We start from the raw sequence: 20437 nt of genomic DNA on the forward strand, positions 1-20437 counted from the left end.
CATTCTGAGGAGCTCCATGCATATTTTTGTGATAGATCAACAAAGACCTACTCTTTAGATCAGTCATATGGACAATAGTCATATTCCTTTGACTCTGAAGTGGGGAAGATAATCATCCCTGTTTTACAGATGGGGAAACTGAGAACAATAGAGACCAAGTATGCATTTTTGCTCACAGTGACTCAATGAGAGCCCTTGAGCCGGTGCTCCCTGAATAGCTGAGATTTACACGAAACCTCTTATTTAAAAAATTGGCAACGTTTTGAGCTATAAAACATAAGCCTCCTATTTCCATAGCTTAATGAAAACACCTCCCACACACTGTAATACATCTTATTCTTCCGCCTAGCAGAGCACTCACTGGTGGGGCTGTGTGCATGCCACACGCAAGTACAGACCTCCCCTCCACCATCCTGGGGAGGATGATGAGCCACGCTGCTCAGAGCCAAGCTTGGCTTTCTGCATTTGGCTTTGGGTTTTAATTATCGGTTAGTAATTAGGGGTTCTTTCTTTGCGAAGAGTAATTTCCCGTCGGTTGGGAGCCAGCAGTGTTATAACATGGTTGAGAAGCTAATCTTATTTCTATGTCAGAGATTCTTTCTGCCTTGGCCATGCAGGATGGAAGATTCTGCTTTGTCCAGAGCTCCAGACCGCTCACATGTGAAGAGGACAGGATTCCCAGCGCAGGCTCTGAGATGAAGACTCCTGGGCCAGCAGTTTATTAAAGATGTGCTCCCAGGGGGAAACAGTGATGGAGTGAGGGAAGCAGGTGTGAACAGCAGAGGAAGACATGCCGGGGTGTGATTTTGGGTGAGCCCTGCAGGGGGCCCTGCAGGGTTAGTTATCAAGCTGAGACAAGGCTTTCAGGCTCCCACAATCAGACAAAGATTTAGAGGAGCCAAGACGATGGAGGTGGACATTCCCAGACTTATCAGGTCTTGACCCATGTGGGGCAGAGTAGGGTCTAGGAGCCCCAGAGAAATGATCAAAAACGAGTAACAGATGTTGGAAGTTGGAGGCAGAAACAAACCAACACCACAGTGGGGGCAGATGGAAGCTGGTTCAAAAGCGTCAGAGAGGCAGATGCCGCCCCCAAGGGCTCACTTTCGTGGCTGAAGCAGGGGTGGTAGTGGCAGAGGGTGGGATGGGAAGACTTGGCAGGAGAAAGTTGTGCTGAGAGGGGCCAAGGGGTTTGAAGCTCCTGCACAGGGACACTCAGGTGCTTCTCTGCCCAGACCAGGTTTGGCTTGATGGGTGCCCCTGCCCCATGGTGTGAACTGTAAGGTGAATGGGTGCAGCCATGCCTCAGGTTTGGGGACCCTAGAGACCTGCGTCCAGGACTAGCTCTGCTCTAACCTGCTGTATTACCTTGGGCCACTCACATTCATCCTGGTCCTCCTGTGTAGTGAGCAAGGAAGTGGACTGGAACATCTCTCTGGTCCTAGTTATTTCATTAACATCCATCCATCAACCTCCCCATTCCCCCATCCATCTTCCCATCCATCCATCTATCCATCCATCCCTCCATCCACAATTCAATTATTTATAGAGGAATTTCTATTAATGATCTCCTTGGGGAATGAAGACTTTTGTTTGAGTCTCTCACAAACAAAGAATTGGAAGATATTATCTTGGTCTTTAAGTCACTTACATTTAGTTGAAGAGATTCTGTTACAGGCCTTTAGGGAATTTGGGGATAAGAAAATGACTTTAATGGGTTACTTTGAGTTCAGGCTTCTTTGCACAAGCAAAGCTCCAGATGAAAATCCAATGACCTTTTGTTCAGTATCATATAGATCCAGCTTCTAGATGAGTTCCTATGCTGTATTGACCCAAGATAATATTCTTTAAATGTATTTAAATATCTTCCTCCTATCTCTAGCTTTTAGAGTTGACTTGCTTGTTCTTGTTGCTGCTTTCCCATAGTGGGTAGTGTTTTTACTTCCAGGATAGCATTTCAAGTATATCATAATGTCATAAATTTACATGTGTGCCTCCTTCATTGAACTCTGAACTTCCCTGGATTTTTTTTTCTTTTTTTTTTGCTTTTTAGGATCACACCCACAGCATATGGAAGTTCCCAGGCTAGGGGTCAACTGCTGGTCTATGCTACCTCTACAGCAACTTAGGATCTGAGCTGAATCTGCGAACTACACCACAGCTCATGGCAATGCCAGATCCCAACCCACTGAGCAAGGCCAGGGATCAAACCCAAATCCTCATGGATACCAGTTGAATTTGTTTCCGCTGAGCCAGAACAGGAACTCCTACCCTGGATTTTATAATCCAAGCCCCTAGAGGAGTATCTTACACATGGTAGAAACTGAATACACTTCTCTTAACTGTGGACTAGGTTCAATAGAATAAAAACTGAACAACGCGGAAAAATCAGTTAAACAGATTTTTCCCCTTTGCTTTTACCTGTAATTATAAGTCTAGGTCCAAAAAAGTAGCTTCATTTTAGTTAATTAAGCGTCTATTTTCTTCTATTTCTATGTCAAAGTACATTCCAGTAAGAATGGACAGATTCCTCTAGTACATGGGTTGAGTCAGGTCATAGTCATTTAACTGATGGTCTGTCCAAATGATTGAAAATTTTTTTTCTTATCCCCAATATTTAGTCTGGCCTCCTGGTGATCCAGTTCTCACTGTGATCTGGTCAGCATTAATGAGTACATCAAAAAAAGCCAGCTCTTCCTCTCAGTAAGACGCAAAGGTTGTTTAAGCTTCAATTCGTATGCAATATTAATGTGCTTATTTAAATATTAATCAGCCTAAAAGCCTGGAGCAATGCATGCAATCAATACCTCATAGCATCTGAGTCATTCAGGGCTGACGCCTGGGTCCATCTCTGGCAGCCATCCTTTCATCATGGCAGCCACCTGCCATGTGGAACCCCAGTGTGCACAGGGCCACTGAGCTCAAAGACACTTGCTTCAGGCACAGTACTGACAGCCCTTCAGAGCATTCCAAAGGCCCCTCTTCAAAGCCAGTCACCATTCAGCAACCCATCAAAAGAATGGGAAAGTGCAGGTCCTAAGGGGTGAGCTTTTTTCTCTTCCAAGAACTTCTGTTGGTAAAATAACAACCCTGGAGTATAAATAATGTTTCAAATTTAGAACTGAGCCAAAGAGCATAATTCATTTTTTCCCATCTGAGAACCTCATTGCATTTCCATCAACCTGAGGAATTTTAGATATCACAGCAAAGAAAAAGCTCTTGGTTATCGGTAGATGGATTTTCCACACTGAGAATCACACTATCTCTACCCCTTACCAGTGACACGCGCTAGGAGATGGAGTGGTGGCATCCACTTGTGGGGTGGTGGGAGGGTTCTATGGGCTAGACTTTCCTACCCTCACTGATGGAGACCCATCATGTGATTTAGCTCCTGATTTCATTTGCGAAAGTATGAATGATTTATTGCTATGCAAAACAATTGAACAAATATGTATTAAATGCCTGCTTAGCACTGCGCTAAATGTGAAGAGGGAGACAAAATTTACAAGGTACGCCCTTCCTTACAAAGAGCTTGTGATTGAGTTGTGATAAAGTCATACATTTTAGGGAATAGGATTGTTGAATGAATAAATGAGTGTTCGAATGAACAGGTGAGAAAAATTCTAAAATGAATGACGAAGTTAATTGCCAGTATCTGGGAATGTTTTAAAATAAATATGCATAAATTATGAGGCCCATTCCCGGAGATTTTGTTTCAGTGGGTCTGAATTTACATTATGCTTAGGCTGGGAAGGGCATCAGTTACTGTGAGAGGACCCAGAAGAGGGTCTGACAAGGGTAACAGTAATAGTTGCTACATAAAGATGATCATATGTCAGCAATGTATAATAATAAGCATTCATATCACTTCTGAGTCTGCAGTTTGGCTGGGAGTGAGATGACCTAGGCTGGGCTCTGTGGATCTTGGCTATACTTGTTTGCTTCTGGGGGTTAGCTGGGGTTTAGCTGATTTGGGGGAGGGGGCTTGCCTAGGCAGCCCAGCTTCTTACTGCAATTCTGTGTCCTCTTGGGTGGCCATGCTTCTAGCTTTGGCAGCTGGGCAGAATTTCTCCACAACCCCACAGCCTCCTCCTGGGTCCAGTGGGCTGGCCCAGGCTTGCTTTTCTACCTGTGATGGTAGATGCCTAGGAGGTTACACGGGAACCCACAAGGCTCTTAAGGCTTCTGACCTGGCACACTGACACTTCTGTGTTATCTATTCCTTTAAAAGAGTGTCTAGGCACACTCTTGACTCTCATAGTCAAGAGGGTGGGAAACACAAGTCACCCTTTAGAGGGAGGGTCTACAGAGCCCCAGGACAGAAGCTGAGGTCTAGAGAAGAATGAGGGTTTGGCGTCCATGCAATCTTCCACACTTGGCTGTGTCCAAGATTTTGAGGAAAAACTTCAGGAAGAGCATTGAAGAAGACTTCAGTTTCTCAGCACAGGTTCTTGGAGCTGCTTGAAGGGTGACCCAGTTTCCAGGATGAGAGGTGGAGGCCTGAGAGTGAGAAATGGCCAGTCTCCCCACCTCAGGGCAGAAGCCTGGGTTCCAACCTGTGTCTTAAGCATCAGGAGGGGGTCATTTCTCTGGCCTGGAGAAAAGCTCATTTCCTAATTTGGAAAAACTGCTATCTTACAATCTGTCACCTGCCCAGAGAGTGAATCTGCGCTGTAATTGTGGCCTTTACCACAGCTGGGGCAACACCAGATCCTTAATCCACTGCACCATGAGGGAACTTTCCATGGATGTCCTTTTATTTTTAAATTTTTTATTTAAAAAATTATTTTATTTTACTTTATTTGCTTTTTAGGGCCACACCTGCACCATATGGAAGTTCCCAGGCTAGGGGTTGAATGGGAGTGCAGCTGCTGGCCCACATCACAGCCACAGCAATGCCAGATCCGTGCCACATCTGCAACATACACCACAGCTCACAGCAATACAACCCACAAAGTGAGACCAGGGATTGAACCTACATCCTCATGTATACTAGTCAAGGGTTCATTACTGCTAAGCTACAGAGGGAACTCCCCCATGAATATCCTTTTAGTTCAAAGATCTGTGACTGAGCAGAGTGGTTCAGGAATTCTCTCTCAGGACCTCCTTCTTCCATCCCTGGTTGTGAGCAATGAGTCTTCTCTCTCCCTGTTTATTCCGTTTGCTTGAATGCCCTTTCTCAAAACAATCTTTTTTTCCACCCAAATATATCTTGGGGCTTGACTTTGGTAACTTCCACTTTTGCCCTCTGCTTTTCCTAGCCTCACAATCTTACACTTAGTCTGGAGTTGCCCTTTTTTTTTTTTTCTCTTCTGATAACACTGAGCTTGCTGGGAGTGGCCAAGACAACTGTACTGCTTTCTGGAAGCATGTGCCTGCTTCCCCGTCTGGGCAGGCTGCCTCTGTGCCCAGTTGTAATCTCAACTCTTTTGAGAAGGAAATGGATGTTTACTGAGCATCTATTACCTGCCAGGCGTTATACACACAGAGTCTCAATGATACCTCACAACACACCTGATATTCTTTTGTCCTGGTTCATGAACGAGGAGATTAAAGTTCAAAGATGTTTAGGGAGTTCCTGGTGTCATGAACCCAAATAGTATCTGTGAGGATGTGGGTTTGATCCTTGGCCTTTCTCAGTGGGTTAAGGATCCGGTGTTGCCGTGAGCTGTGGTGTATGTCACAGACATGGCTTGGATCTGGCATTGCTGTGGCTGTGGCTCAGATCCGGTCTTGCTGCGGCTATAGTGTAGGCCAGCACCTGCAGGTCTGATTGGACCCTAGCCTGGGTACTTCCATATGCTGCAAGTGCAGCTTCAAAAAGCAAAAAAAAAAAAAAAAGTTCAAAGAGGTTTGATAGGTTAGTCTAATGTTGTCAGGGAGCTGGGAGTCGCACTCAGGTATCGTCTATGCTGTCGGGACTTTTGAACGAGCTGGCCAATTTCTAGCTGTCAGCACTGCCACTCTGCCTGAAGACGGCCTCTCTCCCATGACCCTATCCTGCATGTGTGGCAGGTAGGCCAGGATTGCCAGCTGGCCCTTTTGGGGTCTCCTCTCAGATGAACTATGTGCCTTCAAATCTTTGTCTCAGTTTGGCCTCTGAGAAAACCTGGACCACAGTAAAAAAGGTTCTCCCTGGACTTTACAGAACCACAAGCCCTCTCTTTACTTCCTCAGTTTCGGCAGAGCAGACTTCTGGAGCAAAGTAGATGCTCTGTTCCATCCGCCCTCACGCTCTGAAAGCTGCCACCCTAGTCACACTTGCAGGTCCTTGAACAGAAGCCTCCCTCTCTTCTGCAACCCTGGAAGGATCTCAGGCTTGGACCAGTACTGTGAATGCAGGCCCGTGATCCTTGCTGCACTGGGGCCACACAGCACAGACAGCAACCTCTGCCTGCCTACCCCTCACCAGTAAGTTGTGTCCCACACCTGTGTCCTTAGGACCTCAGGCTCCTCTGGTTTCTCTCTCTTCCTCCGAGGCTTGCCCAGAGAGGGCCAAGTGCACAGTGATCTGATTGAATTGGATCATATATCCATCTGCCCACCGAGGACGGGGTAAAGGAACTCTGATTTCAACTTGGTCTGTAATAGTGTCTTGGCCAAGACTCATTTTAGATTATTACTATTGAGATGAAGAAAGGAGGATTTATTTATTTATTTATTTATTTGACGTCAGACTGGATTCCTCCAATTAAATTCAATAACAGAACAGTAGAGTAATAATAAAAGCGGCCATTATTTTTTTATTTTTTTTGTCTTTTGTCTTTTTAGGGCCACATCCACGACATATGGAAATTCCCAGGCTAGGGGTCTAATCAGAGCTGTAGCCACTGGCCTACGTCAGAGCCGCAGCAATGCTAGATCCGATCTGTGTCCGAGACCGACACCACAGCTCACGGCAATGCCGGATCCTTAACCCACTGAGCGAGGCCAGGGATCGAACCTGCAACCTCATGGTTTCTAGTCAGATTCATTTCCGCTGAGCCATGACGGGAACTCCCAAAGTGGCCATTATTATCCTTTGCTCTGAACACTCAAGGTAGATTGATTGAATTAAATTAACACTAATGACTTATATTTATATATTGATTTGCAGTGCCCACTTCTGTTTGCTTTTCTGAGGGCTTTTCTTGAGACAGGGGCAAGGTAGGAGATGCTGGGACATTAACATCCCCAGGATCTGTTCTCAACCAGTGACTGATGGGAGCTCCTGTATACATACCCCAGCTTCCCCGGGTATACCATCCTGGGTTGGATAACTCTAGTGCCCATCTTTGACACCATCTCCCAGCTGCCCCAGTGGGATTAGGTTCAGCTGCTCACCATGGCAGCTTGTTTGAAACCTATCCCTTAGTGGCTGCCTTTCCTTCCCCATCTCATTCTATCTTCCTCTAACCTTGCTTCCTAAGATCACCTCCCCCCATCCCCAGCACCACTTGTCCTCAAGCACTTGTCTCGGGGCCTGCTTCTGGGGAACCCACACACGGACCTCCTCAAAGTACACTTCACTGGAAGGGCACTGGGCAAGCTCATCATATCCAAGCCATTAAGTCACCTAACAAAGTGTGAAGCTGCCTGTTAATCCTTTGCTCAAAGAATTTTCTAGCTTCTCACCGTCCACTAATTTCATTGCCCTCCTGGGCGAGTCTACACTACTTGCCATCTTCATTCTGTTAATTATAGTGTGAAATTTTTAATTAAAAACAAAGAAGATTAATTTGGTTAGTAGCTTCAAAGTTGTCATCCTCCACTCTACACAGAGTGAGGGAGATACCGTGACTGGTGAGAACTAGTTGGTTCAGGTTCTCTGCTGAGGAATTAAGGATGAGATATATGGGTGTTTGGTTTTCTCGCCCATACTGAAGACACAGAACATGTTCAAAGCTATGTATAATTAGACATAATTTATTTTTTGGGGGGTTATTTAATTATTTATTTTATTAGAGTATAGTTGCTTTATGGTATTGTGTCAATTCCTGCTGTACAGCAAAGTGACCCAGTCACACACATATATATATATTCTTTTTCTCATACTATCTTCCCTCATGTTCTACTCCAAGGATTGGACATAGTTCCCTATGTTGTACAGTAGCAGCTCATAGATCTAATTTCTTTGTAAGGTTCCAAGAGTTTTAATAAATGCTGACTGATGACTTGGACCGTCCTCTGGGTTGAAATTTGTCAAAATGTGCCATTTTGTCCAGAATTCGCATTTTCTGTTCAATTCTTTTTTTTTTAAATCTTTTTAGGGCCACACCCACGATATATGGAGGTTCCCAGGCTAGGGGTCGAAGAGGAGCTGTAGCCGCTGGCCTACACCGCAGCCACAGCAACGCCTGATCTGAGGCACGTCTGCGACCTACACCACAGCTCATGGCACCGCTGGATCCTTAACCCACTGAACGAGGCCAGAGATCGAACCGTGTCCTCATCAGTTCTAGTCAGGTTCGTTAACCACTGAGCCACGATGGGAACTCCCTGTTCAATTCTTACATGTCATCTGGTTTAAGTCATCACTGTAATACCCCCACCAAATGGCTACCAACTCTCCTCATAAAAATTTTCAGCTAAGAACTTATTACTTCCTGGGCAAGCCATTTCTTCTAATTTACACTTTAATCCATTAGACAGTTCTTCCTTTAACTGAGCTAAAACCTTTCTCCTAAGTTGTCACGCATTGATGGGAATTTTCTTAGTTAAAATTACTGAACAAGTTGAATCCCTCATCCACCTTGGAGAGCTTGAAATATTTGTAAATATACGTAATGTAGTTCTTAAGCTGTGTTTTTTTCCAGTTGTTTCTGCCCTCTTTAGCAAGTTGGGTTTGGAGTTCCTCTACCACTTTTGTCACTGTCTGCCAGTCTCCCCCTAAGAGTGAGATGCCCACTGGAAGTAACCTCATTGTCCAACAATTGGGGATTGGAAAGTTCAAATTAATTACAGTATGAGGCAATACTATGTAGCCCTTATAATCATGTTTTGAAGATTATTTAATGATATAAAATGTCTAAGACATATCACGTGGGAGGGTGTACTGTATATGGAATAAGAGCTCAATTTTATTAAAAAATGTACACATAGAAATGAAATCCAAAATGTCAGAATATTAAGAGTGGTGGTGTAGCTAGTTTGGAATCTGTTTTTATGTTTTTCCACATTTTCTATAGAGGACATGTGTGGTTTTTTAATTAGAAAAATGTTTTTTGGAAAGAAACAGGGAAAGAAAAAAAGGAAAAAAAGAAGAGTACCCCATTCAAAGAACCCACAGTGCCATCAGGAACATTCGGATATTGCAGCTTTGAGGGGACCTGGCATCCTTCCTTTTCCGTTATCAGATTGTTGGGGGCAGGTGTTAGCAGATGAATCATGTTATCGACTGGCATTGAACCTGCAGGTCATCAGGGTCCCAGAAGATTTTTTCCCCCACCTGAATTACTGTCTCTTTTAAATCTGGTGACTGGTGTTGTGAACAAGTGTCATGGAAACACTTGGGATGGGCAGGGATGCCCAGGTCAGTCTCCATGTAAGTGGTCTTCACAGGAGAGTGGCTGTGCTGTCTGTTTTCCAGCACTGACCAACTGGCAGCCACCCCATCTTGAAGCCCTGTGGTCTGCAAGAGGGGAAAACAGGTTTGTGAAAGCTAGAGGAACCTATTTGGACAAAAGCCTATTTGGCTTTTCTGAGAGGTGCTGGTCCTGGAGATGGGGGGAAGCTTATGCAGCCACAGCTCAGCTGCGAAGGAGAATACCAATGCCTCATGTGTAGGGGCAGCTCTGAGGCCAGCCTCTCACCCTGCAGGCTATTATCCCCTCTTGCTCCCTAAGGAAGGGCCTCTGGGTATCAGAAAGTTGGAGAAAATGCAGCACATGTCTTTTCCAACTTTTCCTTTGGCAAACTCTCCAGGGTCCTGTAGTTGGGGGCAGATGGAAAGTCAGGGTTTTGAAGGAGGCAGACAAGGCCCTGTATGGGGTGGTCCATCTAAGGAAAAAAAGGAGCAGCCAGGTGGCCAGGTGTGCCCGCAGTGGGGGAGGGAGCTCACAGAGAGAAGCAGAGATCTGTGTCCTTAGATGCGGCAGACGGTTGGCGAGGCAGAATCTACAACTCTTAGGTGGTCCTTTACTGCTTTATAAACTGCAGTGGATTCTCATCTCAAGGAATAGAGCTTTGGATTAATTTCTGTCATTTCTCTCTGGAGGCACATATTAGCTATTGGCTGGACTGAACAAATGATTCATTTAACTTTTTTTTTTTAAGTTAAAAAAGACGCTTACCCGAGTGTACGCACTTCTAGGTTTATAAGACCCAAACAGTAAAAAGAAACCTAGCACATTGGTGCTTTGTTTCTTGATGTCCAGTCCACTAAACACATGGAAAACTTTCCTTCTCTTTCTGCAATGTGGACCCTAACACCTTTCAGGAAGAATGACTCAGAATGTTGATTCCCAAACACGTCTGCTTGTTAATCATTTTCCCTCTGTTTAAGTCCATATTCTCCTCAATATAAATCTTTTTAGCAACTAAAATAACTTTAAAAAAAATCCTTAGATCTGGAAGTGACAGGAGAAATATACCTTAGTAATAGTTTGGGCAATTTTAAGTTACTACACCAATGCTTGAAGAGTATACTTCTTCCTCTTAAAATAAAGCAATTGCTGATGTTTGTAGATTTTATCAGGAAATCAGCAGGTGACTTGCTGGGTCAAAAGTAAGAGCGCATGGTTCCAGTCCAACAGTGCTAACCGAGATCCCATGTCACTATTTCTTATTTGTCAAGGAATGCTTGCCAATGCTATACTCAGAGTTTGGGGGGGAAAGCCAGTGTTGAGTGCTCATAAGCACGAGAGCGATTAAAAAAAGATGATGTGCTTGCTTTCATAAAGCAATGGTTGCCATGTGAATGGTTGCCCTTTTTGGCTTTTGGCCGTAAGTTTTGTCCAGCAAGAACCCAAAGGGCTCATTTCCACCCTCCATTCAATATCCTCAGCTGGAGTGGATTTTAAGCCTTGCCAAGGCTCTCTCTTCCTCTCCCTGTACCTTTTTTTTCTCAGCCCTTTATTCTTTCAGACTCAGTTTTCCTTCTTTTCTCCTCTCCAAGCCACTCACCTCTGCCAGCTGCCAGGCCCCACGTCATCTGCCTTTGGCCTGAGTTGTGGCTTCAGCAAGATGGGCCGTCTGGGGTGCATGAGAGTGCCTGTGTGCCTGTGCGCGTGGCCTATGTGCATGCAAGCACATAGTGTGTACATGTGTGTGTGTTCCTATTACACAGAGCATCAGAACACTTAAGACCCATGCATTTCCGTGCACAGGGCAGCTTGCACTTACGTAGTTCGAGGCCAGGTCCGGATGGAGATAGTCGATTCCTGAGAAAAGACAATAGCACAGGACCGAAAGGTTAATACCTGCCTCTGCGTCTTCAGGAAAGCTGGTTGAGAAGGCGCCCTCCTCATGGGCTGGCACCAGGAGCTGTAAAGGGAGTGAGCATTGGACCCCAGCCTAGCATTTCCATCCCCAGGTGAGGGTGCTGTTCCCTGCTCACCCCGCCCCCCCGCCGCCCCCCATGTGGAGAGCCAGTAGCCACCAGATGTGTCCGAGGAGTGAGGCCCATTAGGGCTTGGGATCCCAGGATAACACATCTGACATAAATGCCAGCTTAGTGGCCCCAAGATGGGATAGCTCATCACAGCAGTGATCTAAAAGATTGTGGAAATCCTGACATTTCCAAAGCATCAACTGGCATTTCTTCTGAAATGAAACTGGCCCTGGGGAGGAAAAGCAATGATTATTTAACAGAGCCCAGAATGCAATGGATTAGAAGAGTGTTACTTGGCATGAAAATAACAAGAGGAGCACTGCTCAGTGAGAAAAGCTGTTAGGCAAAGGGTGAGGTTTTTCCCAAAAGGTGTGCCCAGTGGGAGTTGATTCTGGTCCCTGCAGATGGCTTTCCAGGGAGACCAGGGGTCTTCCAGCAGGAGTTTTGTGCTTTCTCCTGGATGTGGCCTGTCTTGTTGTCCAAGAGTTGTTGCAATAATAGAATTATGGTCCACAAGCCCTTCTGGGTTCCAGCAACACGTGGACCTCAGAAAGCACATGACGCTTCAAAGGGCAAGTTGCAAATTTCTTTTTTTCCCTCTTTTTTTGGCCATCCTGTGGTGTATGGAATTCTCAGGCCAGGGATCAAATCTGAGTCACAAATGTGACCTAAGCTGAAGCTGCATCCTTAACACACTGTGCCAGGCAAAGGATGGAACCTGTGTATCAGTGCTCCCAACATGTGGCCGATCTTGTTACACCACAGCAGGAAGTCTGCAAATTGCCAAGCTCTCACCCAGGTGTGCAGAACCGTAACATTGCAGCGGTGACATCAGAGCATCTGGCCCTCTGAGAAACTGGCTGGGCTCCTGTACTACCTAGCATAATGGTGTAGATTACAGAGCCAAGGGCTTGAATTTTATTCCCAGCTATACTTCAGGCAAGGTGCTTGGCCTTCCTGTGCTTGCTCTCTTCTCAACCTGGTACAGGTGAGAATGGTGTGGTTTGCTTATTGAAATGGCATGAATAACCACTGTTATACTGAGTTGCAATATCTAAAAGCCAGAAGCATCTTTAAGTCCCTTTGATAGCTATCATCTTCATTGCATGCACACTAAGGCCAGGCCACATTACAGCTTTGTCCTGTGAAAAAGGACTTGTATCAGAAAGTATATTTCTAAAAAGAAGTTTCCTTTTTTTTTTTTTTTTTCTGGTGACACAAGTAATTTCTGGACCAAGAGTCACTGTTATGCTGGTATTTTGACATCTGAAGCAATTACTATCATCATGTTGATTTCTATAGCTTGGGAGAGTATAATCAGGAACCTCTCTCATCCACATCTTCCTCCTCCTCCTCCTCCACCCTCCCCTGCAAAACTGCAGAAGGACAAGGCTCAGGAGATTTAAAGGCTAATATTTTTTTTTTTAAGGTTGGAGGCCCTTGTTTTGGACCCTGGTTCAGAGATGGCCAATGCAGGCTGTAGGGTGGAGTTGTGGACAAGGATGGGCTGCAAGACCAACAGATCCAGTTCTATTCCAGCCTCAGACACTGTAATATTTGTGTGGCTTTGGTCAAGTGACATAATCTCTTTGAACATCAGCTTCCTCATCTTTGAAATGGGAATGTTATCTACCTTGCAAAGCAATTTTTGAGGTTAGAGCCCATTCACTAAAAGTGTCTAATTTAGAGTAAACATTTAATAAATTATTTTTCTTATCATCATCATTAGTACCATCATTTACGACATTATTAGAGTTATGTGGATAATGCAGAAGAGCAGGGACATTTGAAAAATCAACTTGGCTATTGTGAATAGTGCTGCAATGAACATAGGGGTGCATGTGTCTTTTTGAATGAAAGTTTTGTCCAGAACAACTTAAATGTCCATCTGCAGATGAATGGATTAAGAAGATTCAGTACACACATGCAATGGAATACCACTCAGGCATAAAAAAGAACAAAATAATGCCATTTGCAGCAACATGGATGCAACCAGCGATTCTTATACTAAGTGAAGTAAGTCAGAAAGAGAAGGGCGAATACCATATGCTATTGCTTATATGTGGAATCTAAAATATGGTAGAGATGAACGTATCTACAAAAGAGAAACAGACTCACAGACATAGAGAACAGACTTGTGGTTGCCAAGGGGGCTGCAGAAGAAAGCAGGATGGAAGGGGAGTTTGAGGTTGATAGATCCAAACAATTTAAAATGGATAAGCAATGAAGTTTTACTGTACAGCACAGGGAACTATATCCAGTCTCTTGGGATAGAACATGATGAAAGATATTGTGGAAAAAAGAATGTATATATATGTATGACAGAGTCACTATGCTATACAGCAGAAGTTGACACAACACTGTAAATCAACTATAATAAAAAATCAAATTGGTTTTAGAATGTTGTGTTGAAACTAAATTGTTGTATATTTTTGTTGAAATTGGTTAATTTTGTGAACTTATTGTTAGGCAAAACATTTTGTAACATACAGATAAGTTTAAAAGAAAACACACACACACAGAGAAAGCATTTTTTTTCCTAACAGGGAGTCAATTTTTAAAACATGACTTCATGTTCTGATGATGTAAGTTATTTAGACTACTTTCAAGACATAGTAGTCTCTGTGATGAGAAAATGTTGAACAAAGAGATAAACTGAGAAGGAAATTAGAATTAAAACAAAATTAATTTAGGCACAACATTGTAAATCAACTGTACTTTAATAAAAAATTAAAAATAGAACAAAATTGGGAGTTCCTGTTGTGGCACAGTGGAAATGAATTCAACTAGTATCCATGAGGGTGCAGGTTTGATCCCTGGCCTCACTCAGTGGTTTGGAGATCCAGCATTGCTGTGAGCTGTGTTGTAGGTCACAGACACAGCTTGGATCCCTCGTTGCTGTGGCTGTGGTGTGGGCTGGCAGTGGCAGTGGCAGCTCCAATTTGACCCCCAGCCTGGAAATTTCCATATGCCGTGGGTGTTGCCCTAAAAAGCAAACAAACAAACAAAACCCCAAATAAATTTAGCCTAATTAAAACAGTGGATCTTTAATTAGGTTAAGGGAAGATTGAATGTTAAGTTAGAACAGACACAGACTTTGGTCTAGGGAAGAAAAATTATTTATTGATAGATTAAAGATCCCGGACATGATTCGGAAAAAATAATAATGAACTAAAGCATGAAAATAATAACCTGGTAATTAAATAGTATTTTGATTTTTTTATATTTGATTATCTGCTGAGGCAGAATGTATTGATGTATTTTCTTTATCAGCTTATTTAGTTTTCAATTCTTGTATTATTAATGTATTCATTCTTATTTTCACCCACTGGTTTACTTTCAGCAATGAATGCCAGGTGCTACATAGGTCCTGGAAAAATACAGACATTTAGACCCAAAACCTGAGCTGTACAACCACCTAAGGCTCCCAGTCCACAGGGGTCACTGACTGATCACCAGCCAATCACAATGCAATACAGGACTCAGATGACAAATACTTGGGTGTATTTTTGTTCATAAACCATTGGAATCCTTTTAGTAGTTTGAAAGTCTAAGTGGCAATAGTGCAAATTCTCAAGAATTGCTGGGAGTTCTGGTGACCTCAGGGAATAAGCAAGGGGCTCTATGTACCTATTCCTAGTTACAATGTTGATAATGCAATGATAACATCCCAGGACCCTGATCCTAAGCCCAGTTCCTTCCACTGTCCCAGGAAAGCTAGCCCCCACTGATTTATATGTTGATGAAGAGCAGCCTCAGTGGATGGATTGCTTTTACAAAGATGGTCTCATATCTCCCAACACACATGGTCTTCTACAGTGTGACAATGTGAGCCTCCCATTGGTCTATTCTTGCCTTTTCCAACTGAGTGGGCCAAGGCTGCTTTTACCAAAAGGTTGTGATGGAATGGCACTGTAGGACTGCCACGTCTAGGTGAGGAAAGGCCAGCCATCTTCCCCCTGTTCCCTTTGGAAGCCAGCTGCCCTGTAAGAAGCCCATCGACCCGTAGGTGCTCTGACAGCCTCAGCTGAGCTCCAGGAGCCAATATCAACCACTGATCCATCCTGGATGTCCAGCCCACTCAAGCCATCAGATGCCCTGTGCCCAACCAAAACTTGACCTCTACTGCAAGAGAGACCTCAAAGAACTGCCCAGACTTCCCGAATTCTGATCCCACAAAATTATGAGCAAAATAAGTAAGCAGCTTAGTTTAAGCTGATAAGTGTTGGAATCATTTGTTGCACAGTACTAATAACTGGAACAGATACCTGTTGGATCTTCTAAGGTCTTGCAGAGCCCAATGTAGGAGAGAAAACTCTGCTTTTCTAAGTGGGGAAGTGTTCTAAATCTTCTGGAAGACTGTGGGTGACTGTCTAGTCCTAAAGCTTGAACCTCTGCTTATAAGGATGAGGCCCCCATTCACATGGTCCCACCAGGGAGGCAGGTCAAGCGGTGGGTTTCAAGCACTGAAGATGGTGGTGAAGATTAGTTTGGCTACTTTCTTTTTTAACAAATTTATTTTATTTTATTAATTTTTTTGTTAAAGTTGATTTACAATGTTCTGTCAATTTCTGCTGTACAGCAACGTGACCCAGTTATACATATATAAGCATTCTTTTTCTCATATTATCCTCCATCATGTTCCATCACAATGGATTGGGTATAGTTCCCTATGCTGTACAGTAGGACATCATTGCTTATTCACTCCAAATGCAATAGTTTGCATCTACTAACCTAGTTTGGGTACTTTCTTACCTCCCTAAACCTTAATCTCTCCGTCTGAAAAAGGTGGATAATGAGAACACATTAGTTCTTAGAGAATAAGTGTGACTTTGTTTCCAAAATGTTAAGCAGTGCCTAGGACATAGTACACAAGAAATGCCTGTTTTCATCGCTACTTCAGCTTGAAAGCTCTCTAGGGCCATAGAGATATCAGCTAAAGCCCTTGACCATGCCCTCTCTGACTGTCTTTGACCTTGATAGCCAGTGGCTGCTGGGGGCTGGGTTACTTCTGTTCCTCTATCTTGTTATGGCCACATCCTATTTTCCAGGTCAAGTTCCCAACATCAAACAATTCTACAACAACGAAAGGGAGGAATTGTCCTCATTAAGCCAGGTCCTTGCTGACATTGCCATGCCTGGAATGTCAGAGTCGACCCTCAAGAAATTCTTTCTGCCTTTGGGCAACAGCTAACCATGGAGGTTCTTTCTTAGAGGTGTGTTGGGTTGGATCAGATTGGAATGCATCTAAATGAAAAGCAGTGAGCATCTAGCACGTCATTGGATACAGCTGAGGACATTATGGCTGAGTTTTGAGTTGGGCAACCAGCGATACCCTATCACATGGTGAGAGGCTGTGCACCTGGGCTTGCCCTCATGTAGGAGGCTGTTCTCATCCCCAATGTGCTCATCTTGCTGTTCAACAGTGGATGTGGAAAACAGTTTAGTGGTGCTTCTTTTCTTCAGTTATCCTACTGAATAAACATATGCCAATTTCAAGGTAGCCATGCATATATTTTTTTGTCTTTTTAGGGCTGAGCATATATGGATGTTCCCAGGCGAGGCGTTGACTCGTAGATGCAGGTGCTGGCCTACACCACAGCCACAGCAATATGGAGTCTGAGCTGCCTCTGTGACCTACACCACAGCTCAGGGCAATGCCGAATCCTTAACCCACTGAGCAAGGCCAGGGGTCGAACCTGCATCCTTATGGATACCAGTTGGGTTCATTACCACTGAGCCACAATGGGAACTCCTAGCCATGCCTCCTTTATCCCTCTCTGCACTAGGAGGCAGGATCTAGTTCTTCTCCTCTGGACTCTGGCTCTGAGACCATTTATCCAATGGAAGTGGCAAAGCAGTGTTTTCCATTCCAGGTCTCACCTTTAAGAGGACCAGCAGCTTCTGCTTCTTGTCCCCTTGGGATCCCTGAGCTGTCTGTAAGAAATTCAGCTACCTTGCTGGGGAGACTGGTCAGAGAGGAGATACCCTAGGACCACACAGAAAAGGAGGGAGCCTGAGCCATTTTAGCACCGGTCAAGACTCCAGTTGACACTGGCCTCAGCTGCTTTCTGACCCCAACGACAGGAGAGACCTCAGAGAGGCCAATAGGAGAACTGTCCAGCAGCGCTTGGTCAACCCACGGAATTGTGAGAGATAGCAACACGGTGGTTGTTCTAAGCTACTCAATTTTGGGGTGGTTTGTTCTGCAGTGGTAGATGGCCCAAAACAACAGAGAAGTGAGGAGTTATATTTGAGGGGCAGAGAGTTGGATTTTTTTTTGGATCCCAAAGGGTACTAAATCTGCAGAAGAGATCACATCAAATAGGAAATTCTTCTGAGGCTTTCTAAAGGGCTTTGCTATTCAGGCCAGGAAATGTGGAACAGAGGCAGGCGTCATCCTCTCGTTGGCTCTCTTTGGAGGGACGATGAGTAGTCAGTCAAGGGGCTGCTGTTACAGAAGCCTGAAATGGACATCACAGGGCACTGTGGGAGGTTTTGTGAAAGTGATGTGCCTGCCTGAGGCCACTGTAGTGCCACTTAGGATGCTTCTCTGATTCCCCCAGATGCTGTATGATGAAATAGTGATTACAGTTGATCCTAGGCAGGTTTCTCCCAAACCTACATGCATCTTTTTCCTGGGTGAGCAGGCCTCAACCACTGTGGTTTCTAAACCAAAGCATTAGGAAGAAACAGGTAAGCTCTCTTGATCCTCCCCCGCCCCCTGCCTTGTGAGAGCTCCTTTCTTCTTGAGAAAGCCCTTGGCCACTAGAGAAAGCTTTTACATCCACTTCAAAACATTTCACCCTCAGAAGACATTGTGTATTGTTTTTATGTTGCTATGTAATGAGCCCCGACAAAGTGTCAGATTTGCAGCAAGCTGGCTCTCCTTGTTTTCTATCAATGCTGCTTCAAAGGCTTGCTTTAGAGAACACGGTGTTCTTTGAGGATTTTGAGAAGGGAAAGGTTCCCTTGTTTCATCTCCATACAAACTTTATATGTAATTGGACCAATATTGCCCAGTGGGCCTTTTAGGAGGACCCAGATGTCTGACGAAGGGCAGGAGTACAGCCCTGCAAGATGACTGCAGGGCAGAGATGCTCCAGAACATTGGCAGAGCCAAGGGCACACAGAGTTAGTAAAACAGCATTCATCGAACCCATTGGTTCTCATATTGCAAACTATAAAAAAGGAAGCTTGGCTAAATCCATTGGGCAGTCTCATAGGATAGAATAACATATTATAGGGGCATGTATGATAAAACAAGCTCAATCTGCTTTACAAGGGCTTATTCGGAAAGTAGTAATAAAGTCAAAATTCTCCTTGTGGAATCTAAAATATGGCATCGATGAACATATCTACAAAACAGAAACAGACTCACAGGCATATAGAACAGACTTGTGGTTGCCAAGGTGGAGGGGGAAGGGAGTGGGATGGATGGGGAGTTTGGGGTTAGTAGAAGGAAACTATTACATTTAGAGTGGATGAGCAATGAGGTCCGACTGTACAGCACAGGGAACTGTATCCAACTCCATGGGATAGAATGATGGAAGATAGTATGATAAAAAGAATATATATATATATATGACTGGGTCACTATGCTGTACTGCAGAAATTGGCACAACATTGTAAATCAACTATTCTTTAATAAAAATAAAACAAAAAAACACTGAGCAGAGGAAAAAAAAATCTCCAAGTCACAATCCTGTTACAAAAAGTTTTTTTCAGGAATCTAGAGCCACCTGGTCTAATGGAAATTTCCGTGATTATAGAAATGGAGTCGAGTTGAATTGCAGCTTGTCCCATGTGGTTATTGAGACCTTGAAATGAAGCTAATATGGTCAAGAAATTGGATTTTTAATTGTATTTATATTTAACTAATTAAAACTTAAATGTAAATAGCTGCATAATGGCTAGTGACCACTATATTGGATGGTATGGATCTAGAGAAATTGATGGTGAATAGAAACTGGTTTAGAAGATGTTTTAAGGTATAAGCAGCGGCCCAATAAGAAATTACAGTTCAGCAGTGGCCGACTTTCATTTGTTCATTTAATTTTTTAAAACCAATTAATTCAACAAATATTTGTGAAGGGCATTGTCAAACTTGAGGACCACTGATCAGGAGGAAGGTGAAGATGTTGCCATGGCATGGATGATGGCCAGCATCTGGCCATTTTGCCTCAGATTAGCTTCACCAGAACAACAAATCTCGTATGTTCCAAAGGTGTGCAAAGATGCACTTGCTTCCAGATGATGTAAAGGCTTTGAAATACTCACCATCGTCCATAATTCCAATGGTAACACCTTTCCCAGTGTATCCCAGCTCCCAGGCTTCTGCCACATTCAAGTCAAGGCCAGGGGTACCATCAGCTTGTCCAGTATTGATCTGGTTCAGGAATTCCAAAGCAGAGAATCTTATTAGTTTGGTGTAGGTGATAAAGCACCTGTGCAAATGTTTGCTTGACATACTCTGCAGCCACCCACTATTCCAGGGTCAGCTCAAGGCCACATCTTCCATGAAACAGTGTTTTGGGTGTTTCCCCATCCATCTCTTCTAGTCTTCTCCCTCCATTTTGTTTTCATTTTCTTCTTCTTTGTTCTTTAAAAAAAAATTTTTTTTTTAAAATTTACAGTGGCATCTGATGCATATGGAAGTTCCCAGGCTATGGGTTGAATCAGAGCTGCAGCTGCTGCCTACACCACAGTCACAGCAACACCAGATGTGAGCTGCATATTCGACCTAGGTTGAAGCATGTGGCAACATGGGATCCTTAACCACTGATCGAGGCTAGGGACTGAACCTGCATCCTCAGGACACTATGTTGGGTTCTTAACCTGCTGAGCCACAGTGGGAACTCCTCCCTCCATTTTTTTGGTATACACAAGCAGTGTTTTCTGTTTTAC

General features: G+C 44.0%; 1 protein-coding gene across 1 annotated transcript in view; it reads right to left on the reverse strand.

The window, feature by feature from the left end:
* PCSK2 (proprotein convertase subtilisin/kexin type 2) overlaps positions 1–20437 on the reverse strand; it is a 240399-nt gene that overhangs the window by 88884 nt on the left and 131078 nt on the right. The window contains exons 4-5 of the mRNA XM_047770364.1: positions 19811–19919; positions 11323–11360 (exon numbers count right to left, since the gene is read on the reverse strand). Coding sequence (XP_047626320.1) covers positions 11323–11360; positions 19811–19919 — 147 coding nt within the window. The remainder of the gene's footprint in view (positions 1–11322; positions 11361–19810; positions 19920–20437) is intronic.

Source organism: Phacochoerus africanus, chromosome 3, assembly GCF_016906955.1.
Source record: "Phacochoerus africanus isolate WHEZ1 chromosome 3, ROS_Pafr_v1, whole genome shotgun sequence".
Taxonomy (NCBI): Eukaryota; Metazoa; Chordata; class Mammalia; order Artiodactyla; family Suidae; genus Phacochoerus; species Phacochoerus africanus.